Raw genomic sequence first — 23,806 nt, forward strand, 5'->3', positions numbered from 1 at the left:
AGGAATGAAGATTGTAAATTGAATCTTTGACTTCATTTAGCCAGCAATAATGTGGCCATATTTTAGTGTCCATATTACAGCTGTAAATCTCAAGCTTGGGCACAAATCTATTAACCCAGATTTACAGCACCATAGATCACTATTATGCTGTTAGTTTGAATCCCTAAATCCATGGTTGGGCTGGGATTTGCAGCTGTAGTATGCATGCTAAAATGCAAGCAGATTTTGGACATCTGTATGAGGACTTATACGTAAAAAATCACTTTTTTCCAATGCTAAAAATGTCCATATAATTTAACTGTATGTGTGTATTGTGCTGTTGTATAAGAAGCACAATTTCTTATTAAAAAATATATAAATGAGCTTTTATTTTTTTGTGTATAATATATCATAAGAAAATAAATATTTTATAGAAATATAAGTATTTGTTTTTTCCATATATTTCTTATTCTTCTCTTTGTGCTTTCTTTATTTTACAGGAGCTGGACTATGAAACAAAATCCAGCTATACACTGAAAATAGAAGCCTCAAATAAGCATGTGGACAATCGATTTCTCAGCGTTGGTCCATTTATGGATACAACAACAGTGAAAATTACTGTGGAAGATGTGGATGAACCTCCTGTATTTTCTCAACAGATATACACAATGGTGGAGTCTGAAGCAGCAAAAATAGGCAGCAGCATAGGAGCAGTAACAGCACATGACCCAGATTCTTCACACAGCCCTGTGAGGTAGAATATTTGTCACTATTTTCGTTATTGTTCTCAGCCAAAATATAGAATAATTTGCAGTGAATGACAATACTGCAGGGTTTGATCCGAATTTCTAATTGACATCATGAGAGCGACCAGCTTTAACGCTGAAACAAACCACATTCAGCATACTCAATTTTAATTAAGTCTCAGCATCCATAAATGTTTTGTAAATGTTCCTTTTTGCTGAATGTTCTAGTTGTGACATTCATTTATCATATATGTATGCATTAAAATTGTTGTTGGCCGCAGAGTTTAGTCATCAATCATTCTGTGAACAGGATACATGATTTCCTATGACTAGTAAATGAATTGAGAATCTGACCAAAATAGAGGGTAATCATATTGATGAAAGGCTATATATATGCATATTCATATTAATGGTATGAAATAGCCTACCCATGTGTTCATGAAATGTATAAATGCATTTTTTTGAATATTTAAAGCATAGTTAGGTATGCTTGATGTATAATATACTTGATAAGAGCATTATATGCATGCCCGTAATATACATTTATTAGATGATCTGTTTTACTTGGCAGAAACCCCTGGGGCCAGTGCAAAATTTTTAACACTTACCATGTATCTTTTATGGTACACATGTTTTTACATGTGGCAAAAGGACATTGGGGTGTTCTCAGTAACGTGGTCAGGGTGCATCTGGTACCTCTGGATCCCCCTCCGGGTGTAACTGGTACCTCTGCATCCCCCTCAGGATGCAACTGATAACTCTGCGTCCCACTGCTATTCTCTGGACCAAGGTCTGGGTGGGTGCAGCCTTTGGGGGTTGAAATAGATCTAGTACAGCAAAAGAGCCAGAAAATAAATTTGTTTCCACTTCAAAATACAAATTTCACATTGGTTTAAATTAGCCTACTTGGGAAGTCTTTCACTCCTAAGTGGAAAAAAAACAAATCTTTTACCTTCAGATATGCCTGATCATTAACACTTGATAATACATGTTGCTGCAGTCTCTTCTTCTGGTCACCTTTCCCACATAATAAACCAGTAGGATTACATTAGCATCTTCCTATAGTTGTCATTTCTCCACTCCTCCTCCCCTAGTTTCCTTGACAGTCAGCGTGAGTTCACTTCCATTGTCAACTCGCTTCTACCTTTATGAAAGGTGCAATGAGTGATATTCTTAGAAAGACAAGCAGAACCTACACTGTACAGAAAGGGTAGATAATGTAGCAATGCCTTATATTACTCTGCATTGTGAGGGTATTTAATAGTGATGAGCAAATCAAAGTCCACAAAATGGACTTCGATTCGAATTTCACAATAAATTTGATTTGCTGCAAAGCCGAATTTCCAATGTAAATTGAAATAGTGTAAAAAGCTAAAAAAAATTCTGCCAAAATCCTCTGCTCGGTGATGACGGCATGATGACGTCATCTTGGGCCACGCAACCTTCAAGCAGGATGGCGGTGGCCGGCCCGTTGCAAAAAATAAATCAGGTATTATGTTTCTTTTTTAATTTTACCCTCTCTTATGTATATCGGATGCCACAATTATTTATGAATCACTGCTCCCTGTCATTTCACTCACAAAGAAATGCTCTTTGTGATAAAGTTATTAATCACAAAGCGTTTTTTTTTTGTCAAATTTGGCGAAGCAGCCAAATCAAATTTTTTAATACTCATCACTGGTATTTAAGTATATGTTTAAAGCAGGGTGACACAGGGTTAAATAAATGTACCCTTCCCAATTGCTGGATCTTATAGTTGCATTTAGGTAGGATGGGCTTGAGAGGAAAACTATTTACTTTTATTATATTTAATAATTAAAGAGGTTCTCCCCTTTAGCTCTCTTGATAACCTACCCTCAAGGTAGGTAATCAATATCAAATTTGCGGGGGCTTGACTGCCAGCACCCCTGCCGATCAGCTATATGAAGAGAATACAGCACTCGTACAAAGGCTGTGTTCTCCTCACCATTTAACTGACATCAACATTGCAGCAGCAAGCTGTGTAATTACAACTTCTCCAGCCTATTCACTTCAATTGAATAGGAGGACGCTGCCTATTCACTGAAGGGAATGGGATAGCAGAGCTGTAATTCCACTGCTCGCCGCTGCAATGTCAATGGCGAGCAGGTAAACAGTGAAGAGTATGCATATGAGTGCTGTGTTCTTTTCATACAATTGATTGGCAGGGGTTCTGGCAGTTGAGCCACTGCTGATATGATTTTGAAGATCTATCCTAAGGATAGGTCATCAATATAGGAAAAGTGTAGAACCCCTTTATTGAACCTGTTTTACCTCCATACTTGTATCTGAAATATGAATAAAAACATAGAAAACTTGTGAAACTACATAAACCTTGTACTACACATCAGTACATGCACATGTTCTGTACATGCCAAAAACAGCATGTGTTTTGTAGTCATAAAATTTATAACAATAATAATCTTTATATACTGTAGAGCCAACATGTTCCAATCATGTACAAACAGATTCATAAATGCATAGGAACAAATAGCAACAAGTAAACAATTAAAGCAAGGGGAGTGAGGGCCCTGCTCACAACAGCCTACAATCTGTGAGGAGATAGGGGTGACACAAAAGGTAAAAAGTGTTTGTTTGTACAATGGTCCAGCCATCTTAACAAAATAGGGGAGTAGATATATAAAGCTGCATGAGCCAATCACCAGCTAAAATGTGTTGCTTTTGATTGCATAGGGTGATGGATCAGGTTCAGAAGAATGATAATGAAGGAGGAGGGGGGTTGAATGGAGAAGATTTATATCAGGGGAAGTGATAGGTCATCCTAAAAAAGATGTGTTTTAGGGAGCACCTAAAACAGTGTTGAATTACCCAAATTGCTTGGAATAGGGTATTTCAGAGAATTGATATAGCTTGGGAGAATTATTGAAGACAGGAGTTAGAGGGTGAGATTATGGTAGATGTGTGTCATAAATCAATTGCAGATCACAAAGCATGTATATGGTGGTAGACAGAAATGAGGTAAGAGATGTAGGGGGTGCAGCACTGTGGAGAGCTGTGTGGGTGAGAATGAGCAGTTTATATTGAATTCTGTACTGTATGGGCAACCAGTGTAATGGCACAGGCACAGGGTGGAGGCACCGAAGTAGTGGTTAGATAGATGAGCTTGGCTGCTGCATTAAGGATAGACTAGAAAAGGGAGAGTTTAGTGAGGGGGAGACCAATTAGTAATGATTTACAGTAGTTAAGACAAAAATGGATCAGGCTGACAATGAGTTTTTGTTGTTTCAACAGTAAAAAAGTGGCAGATTCTTGAGATGTTTTTGAGGTGCAGGCGGTGTGCAAGCAATTAAATATAGGGGGCAAAGGAAAGATTAGTATTAAAAATAACACTGAGACAGCTGCCTAGGCATTATGGCAGTGCCACACACTGAGAGAGAAATACCAGGTTTAGGTAGGTTAGTAGATGGAGAAAACATAAGTAGTTCGGTTTTTGAAAGATTCAGTTTCAAGAAGAGGACATGATGCTAGAGGCAGCGGACAGATAGTCATATGTGTTCTGTAGTACTACAGGGATGATATCACAGGTTGAAGTGTATAGCTGGGTGTCATCAGCATAGAGATGGTACTGAAAACCAAATCTGCTGATTTTTTCCAATAGAGGCTGTGCAGAGAGGAAAGAGGGGAGGACCTAGAACTGAACCCTGAGAAACCCCAACAGCTAGAGGGAGAGGAGGGGAAGTGGAACCAGCAAATAGTACACTGAAAGAGCGACCAAATTCAAAGGAAATGAACCAAGAGAGAGTGGTGTCCTTAAAGTTGATAGATGCTAAGTAGCAGATGATCTAACTGCAGAGATCCAGAAGAATTAGTAAAGAGTAGTCACTGTTGCATTTGGCTGTCAGTAGGTCATTTGTCACTATGAATTATAGTGGATCAAGAAGAAAGTTAACAGAGAGATAGCGAATGAGGTGAGTAGACCAGAGATGAAGTAGAGATTGGAGACGGGTCTGTAGTTAGTTGCTCAGGATAGGTCAAGGAAAGTTTTTTTTTTAACAACAGGGTTTAAAAAAGCAGTGGAAAAGGCCTAATTTCACCTTCCTTTACCCAAATCAGTTGCTTTTCTTAAATGGTTCTATTAATTGGTTTTATTTTTTATATTTTTTGGCAAATTCTTTATTTTTTAGTATAGTAAAACATAATACAAAGTCAATGACAATTAAAGGATTCAAGGTACATCATCTAACGAGTGCTGGAACAGTCCAGACATGTGTGAATACAAAAAAGGTAAAGGAAAAATACTTAGTGAGAGGAAAGTCCAGTACTGCAAATCTTGAGTGAAAGGCTTCATGAGTATCTCCTGATGTCCGATCCGGGAGACAAGGTGTAGAGTAAAAACAAATAAACAAAGACATAAAAGTAAAATCAACAACATAGATGAGGCATAGAAAGTTTAATGTGCAGCCTTCAATCAACAAGGTAAGATATGGATGTATCAGAGTGTCTGGATATCTGGATATCTTCCATTGGTAGGACTCAGTGGTTTGATTTATTTTTGATACATTTATTGACAAACCTATCCTCAGGATAGGTAAATAATATCAGATCAGTTCTTTAAAGTGAAATTAGGGCTAGTGTAAGTGTTGCTTCTGCTTCAAAATTAGCTACATCTTGTTTATAGAGACAGTACAGTGTAATTACATCTGCTCGTCCCATTCACTTTCATGAACTGCACAACCCCTTTGAGAAATTATAGAGATATTGATCATATGATTTGCGTAAGACTATGATTTTGGAACAAAACAGTACAGAAAATTCATATTGACTTTGAGGTTAGTTTAACATTGGTAGTGGAAATAAGCAAATTTCCAGTCTTTGCCAAATTCTTGAATCTAGCTTCAAAAAGAGAGTATAATGTTCCTTCCAAAATGGAAGAAAACTAACTGTCTTTGTGGAAAGCTTCTCTGGAAAAAAAATAAGTACACACCAGTCCTGCTTACTAAAGGAAAAGAAGACTGTCTCATACCAGTAAACAGTTTTAAAAAAAAATCAGGACTGAGTAGAGAGAATTAATGGAGAGACCTTGTTTGGGGTCTGAGGGTTCTACTATTATTCCTTATGAGACCGCTCAGTATGCATTATAAATGTTGTAGTCCAGGTAATGTTCCTCTGGGTTTCTCAGAAAAAATATATGCAAATTAGCACTACATGCAACTGCTGACATGAGTGAGACTTACCTTTCTTTCCTTTTTGGAATGGAAAGTTAATTTGCACATATTTCAGTTTCTAGAAACCATATGCAAATTAGCTTTCTCTTCAAAAGGAAAAGAAAGCTAAGCCTCCCTAATACCAGCAGATGTAAGAAGTGCTAATTTGTATATAATTTTCACAGAAACCCAAAGAACTTTTCCCTTGACTACAATGCTCCTTTTCGTGTACTCGCTGGTTTCCATAAAGAAAGATAGTACCCTCCAGACCAAGGCCTCTCAGGCAACTAGGCTAATTCTCTCTGCCAGCTCTAAAAGGAGAGCTAATTTGTATGTCTCTTTTTCAGAGGACTGTTATGCGGAGACATTTAGATTTCTTTCCTTTAGGAAGGACGACTGACTTGCATGTTATTTTTTCCAGAGAAGCGTTATGTGTTAGTTGATCTCTCTCCAGTTTTCCTGATGTGACTCTCAAAATTTTTTGGTTTCTTAGAACCTGATTTTTTTTAGAAATTCGGACTAAAATCCAAATCAGTTCACTCATTTTAAAATGGTAGTCATACATAAGTTTTCATTTCTTAGTAGGTTGTAGCAAGATGTAGCCATTTAATTTATGGTATTAAGAGCGCCAAAATGGAAAATAGATGTCTCCAGTCTAAGCAGTAGAATGAATGTCCATATAACTTAAAATTTTGGTTGCCTGGACATAGATGGAAATTCAACTCAAAGTCTTCTGATATTAAATTAAGCTTCTTTCACTTGTGCGGCTGTGCTCTCTGGTAGACTGTTTGTGGCATAGAATGCTGGTAATCAGCCAGATAAAAACTGTTGCGTGCCACATTTCTTGTGCGGCCGAATCTCAGCATATTTGCAAGCGACTAGATCTCTGCAAGTCCAAATTATAGTCAATGGGGATCCAAAAAACTCTGGCTGGCTCTACTGGAACAGCCTCCTAAGAGCACAGCCATAAATATGAAAATAGCTTTACAGTTTGTTTTTGTTTTTTTTTGGAGTTGAACTGTTTTATTTCTCCTTAGTGATCAAGTTTCCTCTTTGACAATTTTGTTTTATTGCATTAAAATTATATCAGTAGTAACATTCTATGCCAGAATATCTGAAAATAAACCCCCATTGACAAAAAGGAAACCTTATCAACAGGCACTTTATAGCATTGTAGATATTGCTCATGCCTTAACATTTAGGTCACAATCTATGTTTCAGGCTCAAAATGTTAATTTGTGCCTCATTGATCATGTGCTCATGGAGAAAATTAAATTATTTCTCATTGTAAAAGGTTTCTATCTTCCCACAAAATGGCAGACACATTGACATGTGAAATTGAGAAAGGCATCAACTGTGCAAACGTTCTACATAGTGTGAAATCACCATATATTATCTTTTACTGTTTGATATAGCACAAGAACTGACAGCATAATGAACAAATGAATTAGCAGGGAAATTGATTATATTGAGTCTAAACATCCATTAGAGCTTACTGGGTTATTATGTGTGCACTTATTTTCTACATAAATTCCATTTTGAAAATTTACCCTTGATGTGATATGATGTGATATGATGTTACTTATCTCAGCACATCAGATATGAGAATGACTAGGGAAATAATGAAATATAATACAAAAAATAAAGAAATAGGATGGCTACACAGTGCAAAAGTAAATTCTACTTTATGAACATGGTCCAAAACCAGTGGCTCCAGAGCCACGTGTGACTCTGCAATCCCTTGCTATGTGGATTACCACAGAATCCCTCATTTATCCCTTCTACGCCCTGCCGTGTGCCCGTACAGCAATTTACGACCACATATGGGGTGTTTCTGTAAACTACAGAATAAGTCCATCAAATATTGAGTTTTGTTTGGCTGCTAACCCTTGCTTTGTTACTGGAAAAAATGGATTAAAAAGGAAAATCTGCCAAAAAAGTGGGGTTACTTTTTTGGAGTTTCTACTCTAGGGGTGCATCAGGGGGTCTTTAACCACTTGCCATCTGGGCCATTTGCCCCCTTCCTGACCAGGCCTAATTTTGCAAAACTGACATATCTCACTTTATGTGGTAATAACTTTGGAACGCCTTTACTTATCCAAGTCATTCAGAGATTGTTTTCTCGTGACACTTTGTACTTCATGACAGTCATAAATTTGAGTCAAAATATTTCACCTTTATTTATGAAAAAATCCCAAATTTACAAAAAAAATTGAAAAATTCGCAATTTTCTAAATTTCTATTTCTCTGTTTTTAAAACAGAAAGTGATACCTCATAAAATATTTATTACTTAACATTCCCCATATGTCGACTTTATGTTGGCATCATTTTGGAAATGTAATTTTATTTTTTTAAGACGTTAGAAGGCTTAGAAGTTTAGAAGCAATTCTTCAAATTTTTAAGAAAATTGCCAAAACCCACTTTTTAAAGGACCAGTTCAGGTCTGAAGTCATTTTGTGGGGCCTACATAGTGGATACCCCCATAAATGACACCATTATAGAAACTACACCCCTCAAGGTATTCAAAACCGATTTTACAAACTTTGTTAACCCTTTAGGCGTTCCACAAGAATTAAAGGAAAATGGAGATCAAATTTTAAAATTTCACTTTTTTGGCAGATTTTCCATTTTAATCAATTTATTTCTTTAACACATCGATGGTTAACAGCTAAACAAAACTCAATATTTATTACCCAGATTCTGCGGTTTACAGAAACACCCCACATGTGGTCATAAACTGCTGTATGGGCACACGGCAGGGCACAGAGGAAAAGGAACTCCACATGGTTTTTAGATGCCATGTCCCATTTGAAGCCCCCTGATGCACCCTTACAGTAGAAACTCCCAAGAAGTGATCCCATTTTGGAAACTAGGGGATAAGGTGCCAGTTTAATTGCTACTATTTTTGGGTACATATGATTTTTTGATCATTCATTATAACACTTTATGGGGCAAGGTGACCAAAAAATTGGTTGTTTTAGCACAGTTTCTATTTATTTCTTTTTACAGCATTCACCTGAGGGGTTCAGTCAAGTGAAATTTTTATAGAGCAGATTGTTACGGACGTGGCGATACCTAATATGTATACTTTTTCTTATTTATTAAAGTTTTAAACAATAATAGCATTTTTGAAACAAAAAAAATATGTTTTAATGTGTCCATGTTCTGAGAGCTATATTTTTTTTATTTTTTGAGAGATTTTGTTCTGTAGGGGTTCATTTTTTGCGGGATGAGGTGACGGTTTTATTAGTACCATTTTGTGGGACATACGCATTTTTGATCACTTGGTGTTGCACCTTTTGTGATGTAAGGTGACAAAAATTGCTTGTTTTGACACAGTTTTTTTTTTTTTTTTACGGTGTTCACCTGAGGGGTTAGATCATGTGATATTTTTATAGAGCTGTTTTTTACGGACGCAGCAATACCTAATATGTATACTTTTTTTTATTTGTTTCACTTTAACACAATAATAGCATTTTTGAAACCAAAAAAATTATGTTTTAGTGTCTCCATGTTCTAAGAGCTATAGTTTTTTTATTTTTTGAGAGATTTTCTTATGTAGGGGCTCATTTTTTGCGAGATGAGGTGACGGTTTTATTGGTACCATTTTGTGGGACATACGCGTTTTTAATCACTTGGTGTTGCACCTTTTGTGATGTAAGGTGACAAAAATTGCTTGTTTTGACACATTTTTTTTTTTTTTTACGGTGTTCACCTGAGGGGTTAGGTCATGTGATATTTTTATAGAGCTGGTTTTTACGGACGCAGCAATACCTAATATGTATACTTTTTTTTATTTGTTTCACTTTAACACAATAATAGCATTTTTGAAACCAAAAAAATGATGTTTTAGTGTTTCCATGTTCTAAGAGCTATAGTTTTTTTTTATTTTTTGAGAGATTTTCTTATGTAGGGGCTCATTTTTTGCGGGATGAGGTGACGGTTTTATTGGTACCCTTTTGTGGGACATACGCGTTTTGATCACTTGGTGTTGCACCTTTTGTGATGTAAGGTGGTAAGGTGACAAAAATTGCTTGTTTTGACACCGTTTTATTTTTATTTTTTACGGTGTTCACCCGAGGAGTTAGGTCATGTGATATTTTTATAGAGATGGTTTTTACAGACGCGGCAATACCAAATATGTCTATTTTATTTATTTTTTTCTATTTTTAGCATTTTTTTTTATTCCTTACTTGGGGAATTTTTTTTTTTACATGTGAAACCTTTTTTTTATTTTATTTTTTCAACCCTTTATTTTTATTTTTTTTATTTTACACTTTTCGTCCCCCATAAGGTCATACAAGACCTCTGGGGGACATTTACTTCACTTTTTCTATTTTTTTTTAACTGTTGATTTCTCCTGTAACTGGGGCTGACATAGTAGCCCCAAATACAGGAGAAATCCACCGCCCAGAGAGGCTGTACAGCATAATTCTGCGCTGCACAGCCTCAGAGCAGGGCTAATCGAGGTCTGTGAAAGACCTCACACAGCTCCTGCACTCTCCGATCACGGCGGTCACATGACCGCCGGGCCGGAACAGGAAGCGCATAGCGCTTCCTGCTCTGCATACACAGTGCTCGGTGAGCGCTGTATATGCAGCGATCTAGAAGGCAGGGACACCTGGGCACTGTCCCTGCCTTCTCTCTGGGTTGCCCTGCTGTCACTGACAGCGGGCAACCCGATCAGCAGCTGCACGATTAGCATGCAGCTGCAGTTTCTGAACGGACGTTCTGGAACGTCCGTTCAGAAATAGAGAACCACCTCCCGGACATTTATATCCTATGGGCAGACGGGAGGTGGTTAAATCTGACATGTCAGCTTAAAATTATCTGAGTGAAATCTGTTTTCCAAAAACCATATGGTGTTCCTTTCCTTCTGCACATTGTCGTGTGCCCGTACATCAGTTTACGACCACATATGGGGTGTTTCTGTAAACTACAGAATCAGGGCAATGAATATTGAGTTTGTTTGACTGTTAACCCTTTCTTTGTTAGTGGAAAAAATGTGGATTAAAATGCAAAATCTGCCAAGAAAGTGAAATTCTGAAATGTGGATTAATGGTGTAATTTTTGGGTGGTTTCTATTATGTAAGCCTCACAAAGTTACTTCATAACTGAACTGGTCCTTAAAAAGTGGGTTTTGGAAATTTTCTAAAAAATTTCGAGATTTGCTTCTAAACTTCTAAGCCTTCTAACGTCCCCTAAAAATAAATTGGCATTCAAAAAATAATCCAAACAGGAAGTAGGCATATGGGGAATGTAAAGTAATAACTATTTTAGGAATTATTACTATCTATTATAAAAGTAGAGACATAGAAATTTGGAAATGTGCTAATTTTTCAAATTTTTTGGTACATTTAGTAATTTTATATAAATTAAAATTACAATTTTTGACTCAATTTTGAAGTACAATATGTGACGAGAAAACTATCTCAGAAAAGCGTTTTAAAGTTACTACTACATAAATTGACACATGTCAGATTTGCTAAAAATGGCCTGGTCCTTAAGGTGAAAAATGGCAGGGTCCTTAACCCCTTCAGGACCGGGCTCATTTTCACCTTAAGGACCAGGCCATTTTTTGGAAATCTGACCAGTGTCACTTTAAGTGCTAATAACTTTAAAACGCTTTGACTTATCCAGGCAATTCTGAGATAGTTTTTTCGTCACATATTGTACTTCATGACACTGGTAAAATGAAGTCAAAAAAATTATTTTTTTTGCACAAAAAAATACCTAATTTACCAAAAATTTGGAAAAATTTTCAAATTTCAAAGTTTCAGTTTCTCTACTTCTGTAATACATAGTAATACCCCAAAAAATTGTGATGACTTTACATTCCCCATATGTCTACTTCATGCTTGAATTGTTTTGGGAATGATAATTTATTTTTTGGGGATGTTATAAGGCTTAGAAGTTTAGAAGCAAATCTTGAAATTTTTCCGAAATTTACAAAAACTCAATTTTTAGGGACCAGTTCAGGTCTGAAGTCACTTTGCGAGGCTTACATAATAGAAACCACCCAAAAATGACCCCATCTAAGAAACTACACCCCTCAAGGTATTCAAAACTGATTTTGCATACATTGTTAACCCTTTAGGTGTTGCACAAGAGTTATTGGCAAATGGCGAGGAAATTTGAGAATTTCATTTTTTTGTCTAATTTTTCATTTTAACCCATTTTTTCCACTAACAAAGCAAGGGTTAACAGCCAAACAAGACTGTATCTTTATTGCCCTGACTCTGCCGTTTACAGAAACACCCAATATGTGGCCGTAAACTACCGTACGGCCACACAGCGGGGCGTAGAGTGAAAGGTGCGCAGTTTGGTTTTTGGAAGGCTGATTTTTATGGACTGGTTTATCTACACCATGTCCCATTTGAAGCCCCCTAATGCACCCCTAGAGTAGAAACTTTCTAAATGTGACCCCATCTAAGAAACTACACCCCTCAAGGTATTCAAAACTGATTTTACATACGTCATTAACCCTTTAGGTGTTGCACAAGAGTTATTGGCAAATGGAGATGAAATTTGAGAATTTAATTTTTTTGCCTAATTTTCAATTTTAACCCATTTTTTCCACTAACAAAGCAAGGGTTAACAGCCAAACAAGACTGTATCTTTATTGCCCTGACTCTGATGTTCACAGAAACACCCCATATGTGGCCGTAAACTACTGTATGGCCACACAGCGGGGCGTAGAGTGAAAGGTGCGCCGTTTGGTTTCTGGAGGGCTAATTTTGCTGGACTGTTTTTTTTACACCATGTCACATTTGAAGCCCCCCTGATGCACCCCTAGAGTAGAAACTCCATAAAAGTGACCCCATCTAAGAAACTACACCCCTCAAGGTATTCAAAACTGATTTTACAAACTTTGTTAACCCTTTAGGTGTTGCACAAGATTTAATGGAAAATAGAGACACAATTTCAAAATTTCACATTTTTGGCAGATTTTCCATTTTAATATTTTTTTTCCAGTTACAAAGCAAGGGTTAACAGCCAAACAAAACTCATTATTTATGGCCCTGATTTTGTAGTTTACAGAAACACCCCATATGTGGTCGTAAACTGCTGTATGGCCACACGGCAGGGCGCAGAAGGAAAGGAACACCATATGGTTTCTGGAAGGCAGATTTTGCTGGATTGTTTTTAGACACCATGTCCCATTTAAAGCCCCCTGATGCACCCCTAGGTTAGAAACTCCAAAAAAGTGGCCCCATTTTGGAAACTACGGGATAAGGTGGCAGTTTTGTTGGTACTATTTTAGGGTACATATGATTTTTGGTTGCTCTATATTACACTTTTTTGTGAGGCAAAGTAACAAAAAATAGAAATTCAGAAATTTCATCTCCATTTGCCATTAACTCTTGTGGAACACTTAAAGGGTTAACAAAGTTTATAAAATCAGTTTTGAATACCTTGAGGGGTGTAGTTTCCAAAATGGGGTCATTTTTTGGAGTTTATAATCTAGGGGTGCATCGGGGGGGCTTCAAATGGGACATGGTGTCAAAAAACCAGTCCAGCAAAAACTGCCTTCCAAAAACCATATGGCGCTCCTTTCCTTCTGCGCCCTGCCGTGTGGCCATACAGCAGTTTACGACCACATATGGGGCATTTCTATAAACTAAAGAATCAGGGCAATAAATATTGAGTTTTGTTTGGCTGTTAACCCTTGCTTTGTTATGGGAAAAAATGAATTAAAATGGAAAATTTGCCAAAAAATAGCTGTTTTGGCACTGTTTTTATTTTTTATTATTTACAACGTTCATCTGACAGGTTAGATCATGTGCTATTTTTATTGAGCAGGTTCTTACGGACGTGACGATACCTAATATGTATACTTTTTTATTTATTTAGGTTTTACACAATAATATAATTTTTGACACAAAAAAAAAACATGTTTTAGTGTCTCCATAGTCTGAGAGCCATAGTTTTTTCAGTTTTTTGGCGATTGTCTCAGGTTGGGTATCATTTTTGCGGGATGAGATGACGGTTAGATTGGTACTATTTTGGGGTGCACATGACTTTTTGATCGCTTGCTATTACACTTTTTGTGATGTAAGGTAACAAATAAATAGCTTTTTTGACACCGTTTTTATTTAATTTTTTTTACAGTGTTCACCTGAGGGGTTAGGTCATGTGGTATTTTTATAGATCAGGTTCTTACGGACATGGCAATACCTAATATGTCTACCTTTTTATAATTTATCAGGGTTTTACACAATAATATTTTTGAAACAAAAAAAAAATCATGTTTTAGTATCTCCATAGTCTGAGACCCATAGTTTTTTTATTTTTTGGGCCATTGTCTCATGTAAGGGCTCATTTTTTGCGGGATGAGGTGACGGTTTGATTGGTACTTTTTTGGCGTACATGCGACTTTTTTGATCACTTTTATTACTTTTTTGGGAAGTAAGGTGGGCAAAATTTCAATTTCCTCATAGTTTTTATTTTTTTATTTTTATGGCGTTCACCGTGCGGGGAAAGTAACATGACCGTTTTATAGATCAGGTCGTTACGGACGCGGCGATACCTAATATGTGTAGTGTATTTTTTTTTTTTTTCTTTATTCAGTGATAAATATGTTTTTTTGAAACTTTACTTTTTTCACTTTTTTTTACTTTTTTTTTGACCCAGACCCACTTGGTTCTTGAAGATCCAGTGGGTCTGATGTCTGTATAATACAGTACAGAACAATATATATTGTTCTGTACTGTATTTTACACTTGTCTGAACAGATCTATGCCTTTTAGCATAGATCTGTTCAGCACCATGGACAGCAGGACGCCTGAGAGGCGTCCTGTTGCCATGGGAACCTTCCCCGTCTGCTCAGTACTGGTCAGAACTGCGCAGACGGGGAAGAGTACAGGGCTGAGGGGGGCTCTCTGGGGGCTCTCTCCCTCTCCCATCAGGGGGCTGCAAAGGCACAGCAGCCCCCCGATGGGAGAGGGAGGGAGCTCCCTGCGCTGTTAACCTTTTCCATACAGCTGTCCGTACGGACCGCTGTATGGAAAGGGTTAAACGGCTGACATTGCATCGCAGATGTCAGCCGTTTATACCAGGGTGCCAGCAATGTGCTGGCACCCTGGTATCCCCACTAGACACCAACGATCATTGAAGGGGAGGCGGGCGGGGGATCGCGATCCCGCCTGCCGCACCGCCCGCCTCCCGCACCTTACCGCACCTCCGCACCGCCTGCGACACCCCCCCTGCACCACCCGCCCACATAACATCATTCAGGGGTGCAGGGGGGGTGAAACATCTTTATTTTGGGCATACTAAAGTTTCTGATCAGTAACCGCAGAAAGCGCTACAAACCGCAGGTCTGAATTGACCTGCGGTTTGCAGCGATCGCCGACATGGGGGGGTCACAGGACCCCCCTCGGCATTGACCTAAGGTGCCCGGCTGTGTGTGACAGCCGGGATCTCAGCGCTGTCACCATGTCTGCAGACATGGTGACAGTTTATGCCATGACGTGTATACTCATCATGGCGCGCTAAGTAGCAGTGCGCCATGACGAGTATACTCGTCATAGGTGGTGAATATTTTCACACTTTCTCCTTCTCTGATCGCTTCCCTGACAGGAATTGGGGCGATCAGAGAAGGAGAAGCACATAGTCCCTCCCTAACCCCCCCTTACCTGCCCCGATGCGCTGTGATTGGTCCCTCTGCAGTAATGGACCAATCACAGCGATCGCGGGCAGGTCAGAGCTCCAATACAGCTCCTGCCGGCTTTTCTGGTTGCCTAGCAACCCCAGCACGCCGGCTTCACTGAAGCTTCAGCGCTTCGCTCCCTGCGCTGACAGTGAAACTCGATCACGTACATGCACGTGGGGATGCGGTGAGGCACCACATTCCCCCACGTACATGTACGTGATGTTGCGTGAAGGGGTTAAGGGGTTAATGATAATGAACCAGCCAAATCAAATTTGAAAGAACTTTGCCCATCTCTGTTCCTCAGTTTTGGAAACTATGAAGGTTTTATTTTGTAAACCAGGATTCTGTATTTTAATGGAGCTTTCCCCTTTTATAAAGTGATGTCATTTTAGGTGTTATATTTGCTTTTTTGTGCTCTTTCTAAGGAAAATGTATCTATACTGTATGTATTACAAGAGAAGATTAAATAAAAATCAGCTCTTAGAACAAAATTATTAAATAGCTCTGATGATTCATTACATGGTTACATAAGGTAAATTTGATAACCAGGTTGAAAGAGTATTAATTAAAAGATATAAGTTGAAAGTTTACTTGTTTAATTACATTTAGATTATACACAGTGAACTAGCAGAATAACGTGTTCTTTATAGACCTTTTAAATGGCCATTTTTTAAAGCTTTATATAAAATAAAATATATTTTTTTCATAGAGAACAAGAGAGCAATAAATATGTGTGCAGCTGAACTCCATTATGATCATTTTCCAGTTAAATTGTACAAATTATAGCTGTGAATTTTTTATTCAATTTCTTCAGGGCCTTGCAATTTTCAGTTTTTGTTTTTTACTCCCTGCTTTCCCGGAGCAATAACTTTCTTCCACTTACATAGCAGTTTTTTGAGGGACAGGTTGTTCTTTATAGCGGCCATTTAATATTAAAATATCCAAATTGTGGGGAATTGGAAAAAAAAATGCAATTTTGCTATAGTTTTATGGGTTTTGTTTTCACTACTTTCCTAAAACTGACCCATTTCCATCATTCTCAGGGTCACTAAGATTACAATGATAACACATTTGTATAGATTTTTGTGTATTTTAATACTAAAAAAATATCAGATTTTTATTTTATTTTTATTTCATTGTCAAATTCTGACCCCCATAATTTTTTTTTTTGTTATGTCTATGGAGCTGTATGGGGCCTCATTTTTTGTTTGACAATTTGTAGATTTTATTTATACCATTTTGGAGTGTGTATTACTTTGTCATCACTTTTTATAGAATTTTTTGAGAGGAGGTTAAGTATTGAAAAAAATGGGGAATTGGTAATTTTGATTTTTTTTTTCTGTTATGCTGGTCGCCATAAGGGATAAATAATTTTTATATTTTAATAGTACAGCTGTTTTCAGATGCAGAAATGCCTATGATGTTTATTTTTTTGATTATTTATTTTGGGGAAAGGTGATTTAATTTTTATATTTAGCATTTTTAAATATAAAAAAAAAATGTTTCTTTTACTTTTTTCCCACTTTTTTATGCCCCCAAAGGCCTAACAACATGCAATCATCAGATTGCCACTTCTATTTGCTTTGGATTTAATTCCATTGATAATTAGAAGATTCAGTATATTCCAATGTAGTGCTGCCACCTGCAGGTCTATATTGGAATATACCTGTGAAAGGCATTATAGCCTCCAGCGGACTCCAAGCTTTTCATAACGAATAAATGGCTCCATCAATCTCTGTGCAGGGGAACTGTTCCAGGTCCAGAAGTGCATCGCATCCTGGTTTTGCATTCTCAGATGACATGGTCACATTTGACTATGACACCTGAGGAGTTAAATGCCGATGATTGGCATTATCGTACATGTATGACGGAAGTATGTGTCACGACTGTGACTGATCCAGACAGGTCTGGGAGGAGAAGGTCGCAGCGACTTGCTACTCGCGATAGCTTGTGAGTTTGCTCCAAGGTTCAGGGTATGTCATCTGGGTTTTGCCTTGTGAACCTTTTTGTCCTGACTGGGAGTTTGTAGGCATCCTTCTCAGGTGAGTCCTGTCTGCCACTCCCAGCTACTATATTAGTTTCAGTTTCACTTGCAGTCATTGCTAGATATAGTCCTTACTTCCAGTGCTACTCTGACCTTGGAAGGAGATCGTTTGATGGTGTTGCTGTGGAGCTCTTGTCCGGCGTGGACTGTCGTGTTTGGGATCGCCTTCTCTGCTCGTGACTGGATAAGTCTATCTCTGCTGTTGTTTGTTTGTTGCTGTCTTCCCCTGTTGTTTTCCTAGACGTGAGTGATGGTGACTAGCGCTCCCATCGGCCTTTCCCCAGTCCAGTCTTGTTAGGGCGACTGAGGGTTTAGGCATCCTGCTCGCCGCACGGGTTCACACCCCGTCTAGGGTATCAGGGCAGACAGGTGCCAGCTTAGGGTTAGTCAGGGGTGACCATTCTATTTCCCATCCGTAGATAAGGGTCCCCCTTCCCCTCCGTCTGGTGCGACACGACTGCTGCTGGGATAGCGGTTGTGACAGTATATCTGGCCTTTTAAAAAAAAAAAAAAAAAAAGTGATTTTTTTTTTTTTTTTTTTTTCTGCTTGCTGTTTTGCTTTGTATTTTGTCTGTTCCACTATGGCAGTGTTTTCCAACCAGTGTGCCTCCAGCTGTTTCAAAACTACAACTCCCAGCATGCCCGGACAGCCTTTGGCTGTGCGGACATGCTGGGAGTTGTAGTTTTGCAACAGCTGGAGGCACACTGGTTGGGAAACACTGCACTATGGATCCGGTTTCGGTTTTGGCGAAACAATTACAGGGGCTATCCCTTGAAGTGGCAGGATTAAAAGCAACAGTGCTGCAGCAGCAATCCTTGGGTTCCACCGTTGCTACGGGAAACCAAGGTACTCCTGAGCCAAAAGTGGCTTTACCTGATAGGTTCTCAGGAGGGAGAGACCAATTTGTAGCCTTCAGAGAAGCTTGCAAATTGTTCTTCAGGTTACGCCCTAGATCCTCCGGCGGTGAGGAACAACAGGTGGGCATTGTATTTCTCCCTACCATCAGACTCTCCGGCCTTACGATCAGTGGAGGAGTTTTTTGAAGCCCTGGGTCTCGTATATGATGACCCGGACAGGGTCTCACTGGCTGAGTCTAAGCTACGTAGACTTCGGCAAGAGAACCGGTCTGCTGAACTATATTGTTCCGAATTCCGTAGGTGGGCTACTGATACATTATAGAACGACTGGGCCCTTAGGAGTCAGTTCTGCCAGGAGTTGTCTGAAAAATTAAAAGACGCGCTGGCGGTATACGAGGTCCCTGGGTCTCTTGAGGCTGCTATGTCTCTGTCCATAAGAATCGACAGACGACTCAGGGAGAGACTATTAAATTTTACGGAGGCCTCTATAGGGCAGGGATCGGTCTGTTATGGTCCAGTCGAACCAATGCAAATAGGGGGCGCCACTAGACGGGTGAATCCTCCTAAGTTCCGCCGTAGGTCAGAGGTTTGTTTTCGTTGTGGGGGGAGGGGTCATTTTGTAAAGGTTTGTCCCTCAGAACCCAAGAGACCACAAACAAAGGAGCCGCCGGAAAACTAGAGTCCCCAGATTGTGCAGAGGAGAACAGTCTGGGCGTATTCGTTTCCTCCATACGCATGTCTCAGTTTTTGTTGTCCGCTACCGTTGAGGCGGGCAATAAAACTGAGATCTGTTCCGTCTTTTTGGACAGTGGGGCGGGGGTCAACTTGGTGGATTCACGGTTTGCTCAGGCTCTGGGTTTTACTCCGGAACTGGTATGCAGAACTATTCCTGTTTTTGCCATCGACTCCTCCCCTCTTACTCAGAGAGAGTTAACTCAGATCATCCATAATATCCATCTGCAGGTAGGGGACCTCCATAAAGAGCATATCTCTTGTTATGTCCTGGACGGTCTTCCGGCTCCTATGGTATTGGGGCTTCCCTGGCTGGTGACTCACAATCCAGTGGTAGATTGGCAGGCCGGGGAGATTGTGGAGTGGAGTGAACATTGTAAGGACAACTGCTTGAGTAGTAGGTGCTCTACACTCTCTGTAACATCTCTACCTGCTTTTCTGTCAGATTTTATGGATGTGTTCTCTGAGAAGGGTTGTCAGGGGTTACCACCTCATCGTCCATATGATTGCCCGATTAATCTATTACCTGGGGCAAAACTATCTAAAACCCGGTTATACAATCTTTCCGGCCCGGAGAGGAAGGCTATGAAAGATTATATTTCGGAGAGTTTGGCTAAGGGACACATCAGACCCTCTTCTTCACCTGTGGCTGCAGGGTTCTTTTTTGTTAAAAAGAAAGATGGGGGCCTACGTCCTTGCCTGGATTTCCGGGAATTAAACCGGATAACTATCCGAGATCCCTATCCTCTTCCTCTCATTCCCGACCTCTTTAATCAGGTTGCTGGCGCTAAATGGTTCTCCAAAATGGATCCCAGAGGAGCCTATAACCTGGTTCGCATCAAAGAGGGGGATGAGTGGAAGACGGCTTTTAATACTCCGGAAGGGCATTATGAAAATCTGGTCATGCCATTTGGTCTTACTAATGCGCCTGCGGTATTCCAACATTTTGTCAACGATATTTTTAGTCACCTTATCGGGAGATTTGTTGTGATATATCTTGATGACATCCTGGTCTATTCCCCGGATCTGGATACTCATAAGATCCATGTGAGACAAGTGCTGCAGATATTAAGGGCCAACAAATTGTTTGCTAAGTTAGAAAAATGTGTGTTCGCCGTAAAAGAACTGCCATTTCTGGGGTATGTGTTGTCAGATTCAGGTTTCCGCATGGATCCAGAGAAAGTCCGGGCGATTATAGACTGGGATCTGCCTGAGAACCTGAAGGCATTGCAACGCTTCCTGGGGTTTGCCAATTTTTATAGAAAGTTTATAAAGAACTATTCCTTGGTGGTCAAACCACTGACGGACATGACCCGAAAAGGTTCCGATTTTTCCAAATGGTCACATGCAGCCAAAACTGCCTTTGCATCTCTGAAGGAGAGATTCACCTCGGCCCCTATTCTCGTACAGCCAGATGTCTCGCTTCCTTTTATTGTAGAGGTTGACGCATCAGAGGTGGGGGTGGGAGCGGTACTATCTCAGGGCCCGTCCCCTGGTGAATGGCGTCCGTGTGCTTTCTTTTCGAAGAAATTGTCTACTGCAGAAAGGAACTATGATATTGGCAACAGGGAACTTTTGGCTATTAAGTTGGCTTTTGAGGAGTGGCGTCATTTTTTGGAGGGGGCGGTTCATCCCGTCACGGTGATTACTGATCACAAAAACTTATTATATCTGGAGTCTGCTAAACGTCTCACCCCTAGACAGGCTCGGTGGTCGTTATTTTTTACTAGGTTTAATTTTGTAATAACCTATCGCCCGGGGGCAAAAAATACTAAGGCGGATGCATTGTCTCGAAGTTTTCCTGGTGGGGGTGATGTTGAGGTACCAGAGCCCATTTTGCAAAAGGGGGTGGTGGTCTCTGCATTACACTCAGGTTTGGAGGGGAGGGTGTTGGAAGCTCAGGGGGACGCCCCGGCCTCCTGCCCCTCGGGTAAACTTTTTGTGCCAGAAAATTTACGACTGGAGATACTAAAAGAACACCATAACTCCACACTGGCAGGACACCAGGGTAGTAGGACAACCTCTGAGTTAGTGTCTCGTCGGTTCTGGTGGCCTAAATGGCGCCAGGAGGTGTTGAATTTTGTGTCTGCATGTGCTACCTGTGCTCGTTCTAAGGTAGATCATACTCGTCCAGCAGGGCGTCTTTTACCTCTGGCCATCCCCAACAGGCCTTGGACGCACCTGTCTATGGATTTCATTACAGATCTACCAGTATCAGCGGGGAAGACTGTTATTCTTGTAGTTGTTGACAGATTCAGTAAAATGGTGCACTTTATTGCTCTTGCCGCATTGCCTAATGCTAACACACTGGCTCAGGTTTTTATTGACCACATCGTGAAGCTTCACGGGGTCCCTTCCGATATTGTTTCGGATCGTGGTACCCAATTTGTTTCTAAATTTTGGAAAGCTTTTTGTTCTCGTTTAGGGGTTCATCTGTCGCTTTCTTCATCTTTCCATCCGCAGTCCAACGGTAAGACTGAACGTACCAATCAAAACCTAGAGACATATTTGAGATGCTTTGTTTCCGAAAATCAGGAGGAATGGTCATCTTATTTACCGTTAGCCGAGTTTGCCATTAATAATCGTCGTCAAGAATCCACCGATAAGTCACTATTTTTTGGTGCGTATGGTTTCCATCCTCAGTTTTGTACGTTTAGTGAGGGGGGGCCGTCTGGGATTCCCGAGGAGGAACGATTTGCGTCTTCACTTTCTTCAGTGTGGCAGAGTGTGCAAGAAAGTTTGAAGAGAATTGGTGGTAGATACAAACGAGCGGCTGATAGGAAGCGCTCTGAAGGTCCGGACCTTGGGGTGAATGACTTGGTGTGGTTGTCTACCAGAAATATCAAGTTGAAGGTTCCCTCGTGGAAATTAGGTCCGAGATTTATTGGTCCTTATAGGGTAATTAAGATCATTAACCCGGTGGCTTTTCGTCTGGAGCTACCTCAGACTCTAAGGATCCATAATGTCTTCCACAGATCTCTGCTTAAGAGATATCTAGAACCTCCTGAACCATTGCCACTACCGCCTCCACCGGTGGTTGTTGATGGTAGTCTTGCGTTTCAGGTAGAAAAGATTGTTGATTCACGATATGTTCGCCGCTCTCTTCAGTACCTGGTGCACTGGAAAGGTTATGGTTCCGAAGAGAGAATGTGGGTTCCAGCAGAGATAAAAGCGGACAGACTCATTCGGGCTTTTCATAGCTCCCATCCTGAGAGGCCTGGTCTTGAGGGTCCAGGGGCCCCTCGTAGAAAGGGGGGTACTGTCACGACTGTGACTGATCCAGACAGGTCTGGGAGGAGAAGGTCGCAGCGACTTGCTACTCGCGATAGCTTGTGAGTTTGCTCCGTGGTTCAGGGCATGTCATCTGGGTTTTGCCTTGTGAACCTTTTTGTCCTGACTGGGAGTTTGTAGGCATCCTTCTCAGGTGAGTCCTGTCTGCCACTCCCAGCTACTATATTAGTTTCAGTTTCACTTGCAGTCATTGCCAGATATAGTCCTTACTTCCAGTGCTACTCTGACCTTGGAAGGAGATCGTTTGATGGTGTTGCTGTGGAGCTCTTGTCCGGCGTGGACTGTCGTGTTTGGGATTGCCTTCTCTGCTCGTGACTGGATAAGTCTATCTCTGCTGTTGTTTGTTTGTTGCTGTCTTCCCCTGTTGTTTTCCTAGACGTGAGTGATGGTGACTAGCGCTCCCATCGGCCTTTCCCCAGTCCAGTCTTGTTAGGGCGACTGAGGGTTTAGGCATCCTGCTCGCCGCACGGGTTCACACCCCGTCTAGGGTATCAGGGCAGACAGGTGCCAGCTTAGGGATAGTCAGGGGTGACCATTCTATTTCCCATCCGTAGATAAGGGTCCCCCTTCCCCTCCGTCTGGTGCGACACGACTGCTGCTGGGATAGCGGTCGTGACAGTATGCAAAGGGTTAAAGGGGTTTTCCGACTTCGGCCGAATGGACACGGCCGTGTTCCGGGGCCGAGAGCAGTCCGTGGTATGCCGGGCTGGATTCCTGTTCAGAGCAGGAGCGCACGGCGTCATTAGTTGCTATGACTCAGTGCGCTTCATGCCGCCGCTGCTGTACAGTAATACACTATACGAGTGTATTACTGTACAGCAGCGGCGGCATGAAGCGCACGGTGTCATTGCAACCAATGACGCCGTGCGCTCCTGCTCTGAACAGGAATCCAGCCCGGCATACCACGGACCGCTCTCGGCCGCGGAACACGGCCGTGTGCATTCGGCCTTAGGCTGAGTACACACGGGTGAGATTTCCGCGTGGGTGCAATGCGGGAGGTGAACGCATTGCACCCGCACTGAATCCGGACCCATTCATTTCTATGGGGCTGTGCACATGAGCTGTGATTTTCACGCATCACTTATGCGTTGCGTGAAAATTGCAGCATGCTCTATATTGTGCGTTTATCACGCAACGCAGGACCATAGGTTGGGCAAGCAAGTGCGGATTCGGTGCGATTTTCACGCACGGTTGCTAGGTGACGATCGGGATGGGGACCCGATCATTATTATTTTCCCTTATAACATGGTTATAAGGGAAAATAATAGCATTCTGAATACAGAATGCATAGTACAATAGGGCTGGAGGGGTTACATT

The 23,806-nt window shown here is 40.6% G+C and overlaps 1 protein-coding gene across 1 annotated transcript in view; it reads left to right on the top strand.

Moving 5' to 3' along the window:
* CDH7 (cadherin 7) overlaps nucleotides 1-23,806 on the top strand; it is a 342,814-nt gene that overhangs the window by 250,457 nt on the left and 68,551 nt on the right. Inside the window, exon 6 of the mRNA XM_040432014.1 lies at nucleotides 480-733. Coding sequence (XP_040287948.1) covers nucleotides 480-733 — 254 coding nt within the window. The remainder of the gene's footprint in view (nucleotides 1-479; nucleotides 734-23,806) is intronic.

This window comes from Bufo bufo, chromosome 5, assembly GCF_905171765.1.
Source record: "Bufo bufo chromosome 5, aBufBuf1.1, whole genome shotgun sequence".
In the NCBI taxonomy this organism is placed as follows: Eukaryota; Metazoa; Chordata; class Amphibia; order Anura; family Bufonidae; genus Bufo; species Bufo bufo.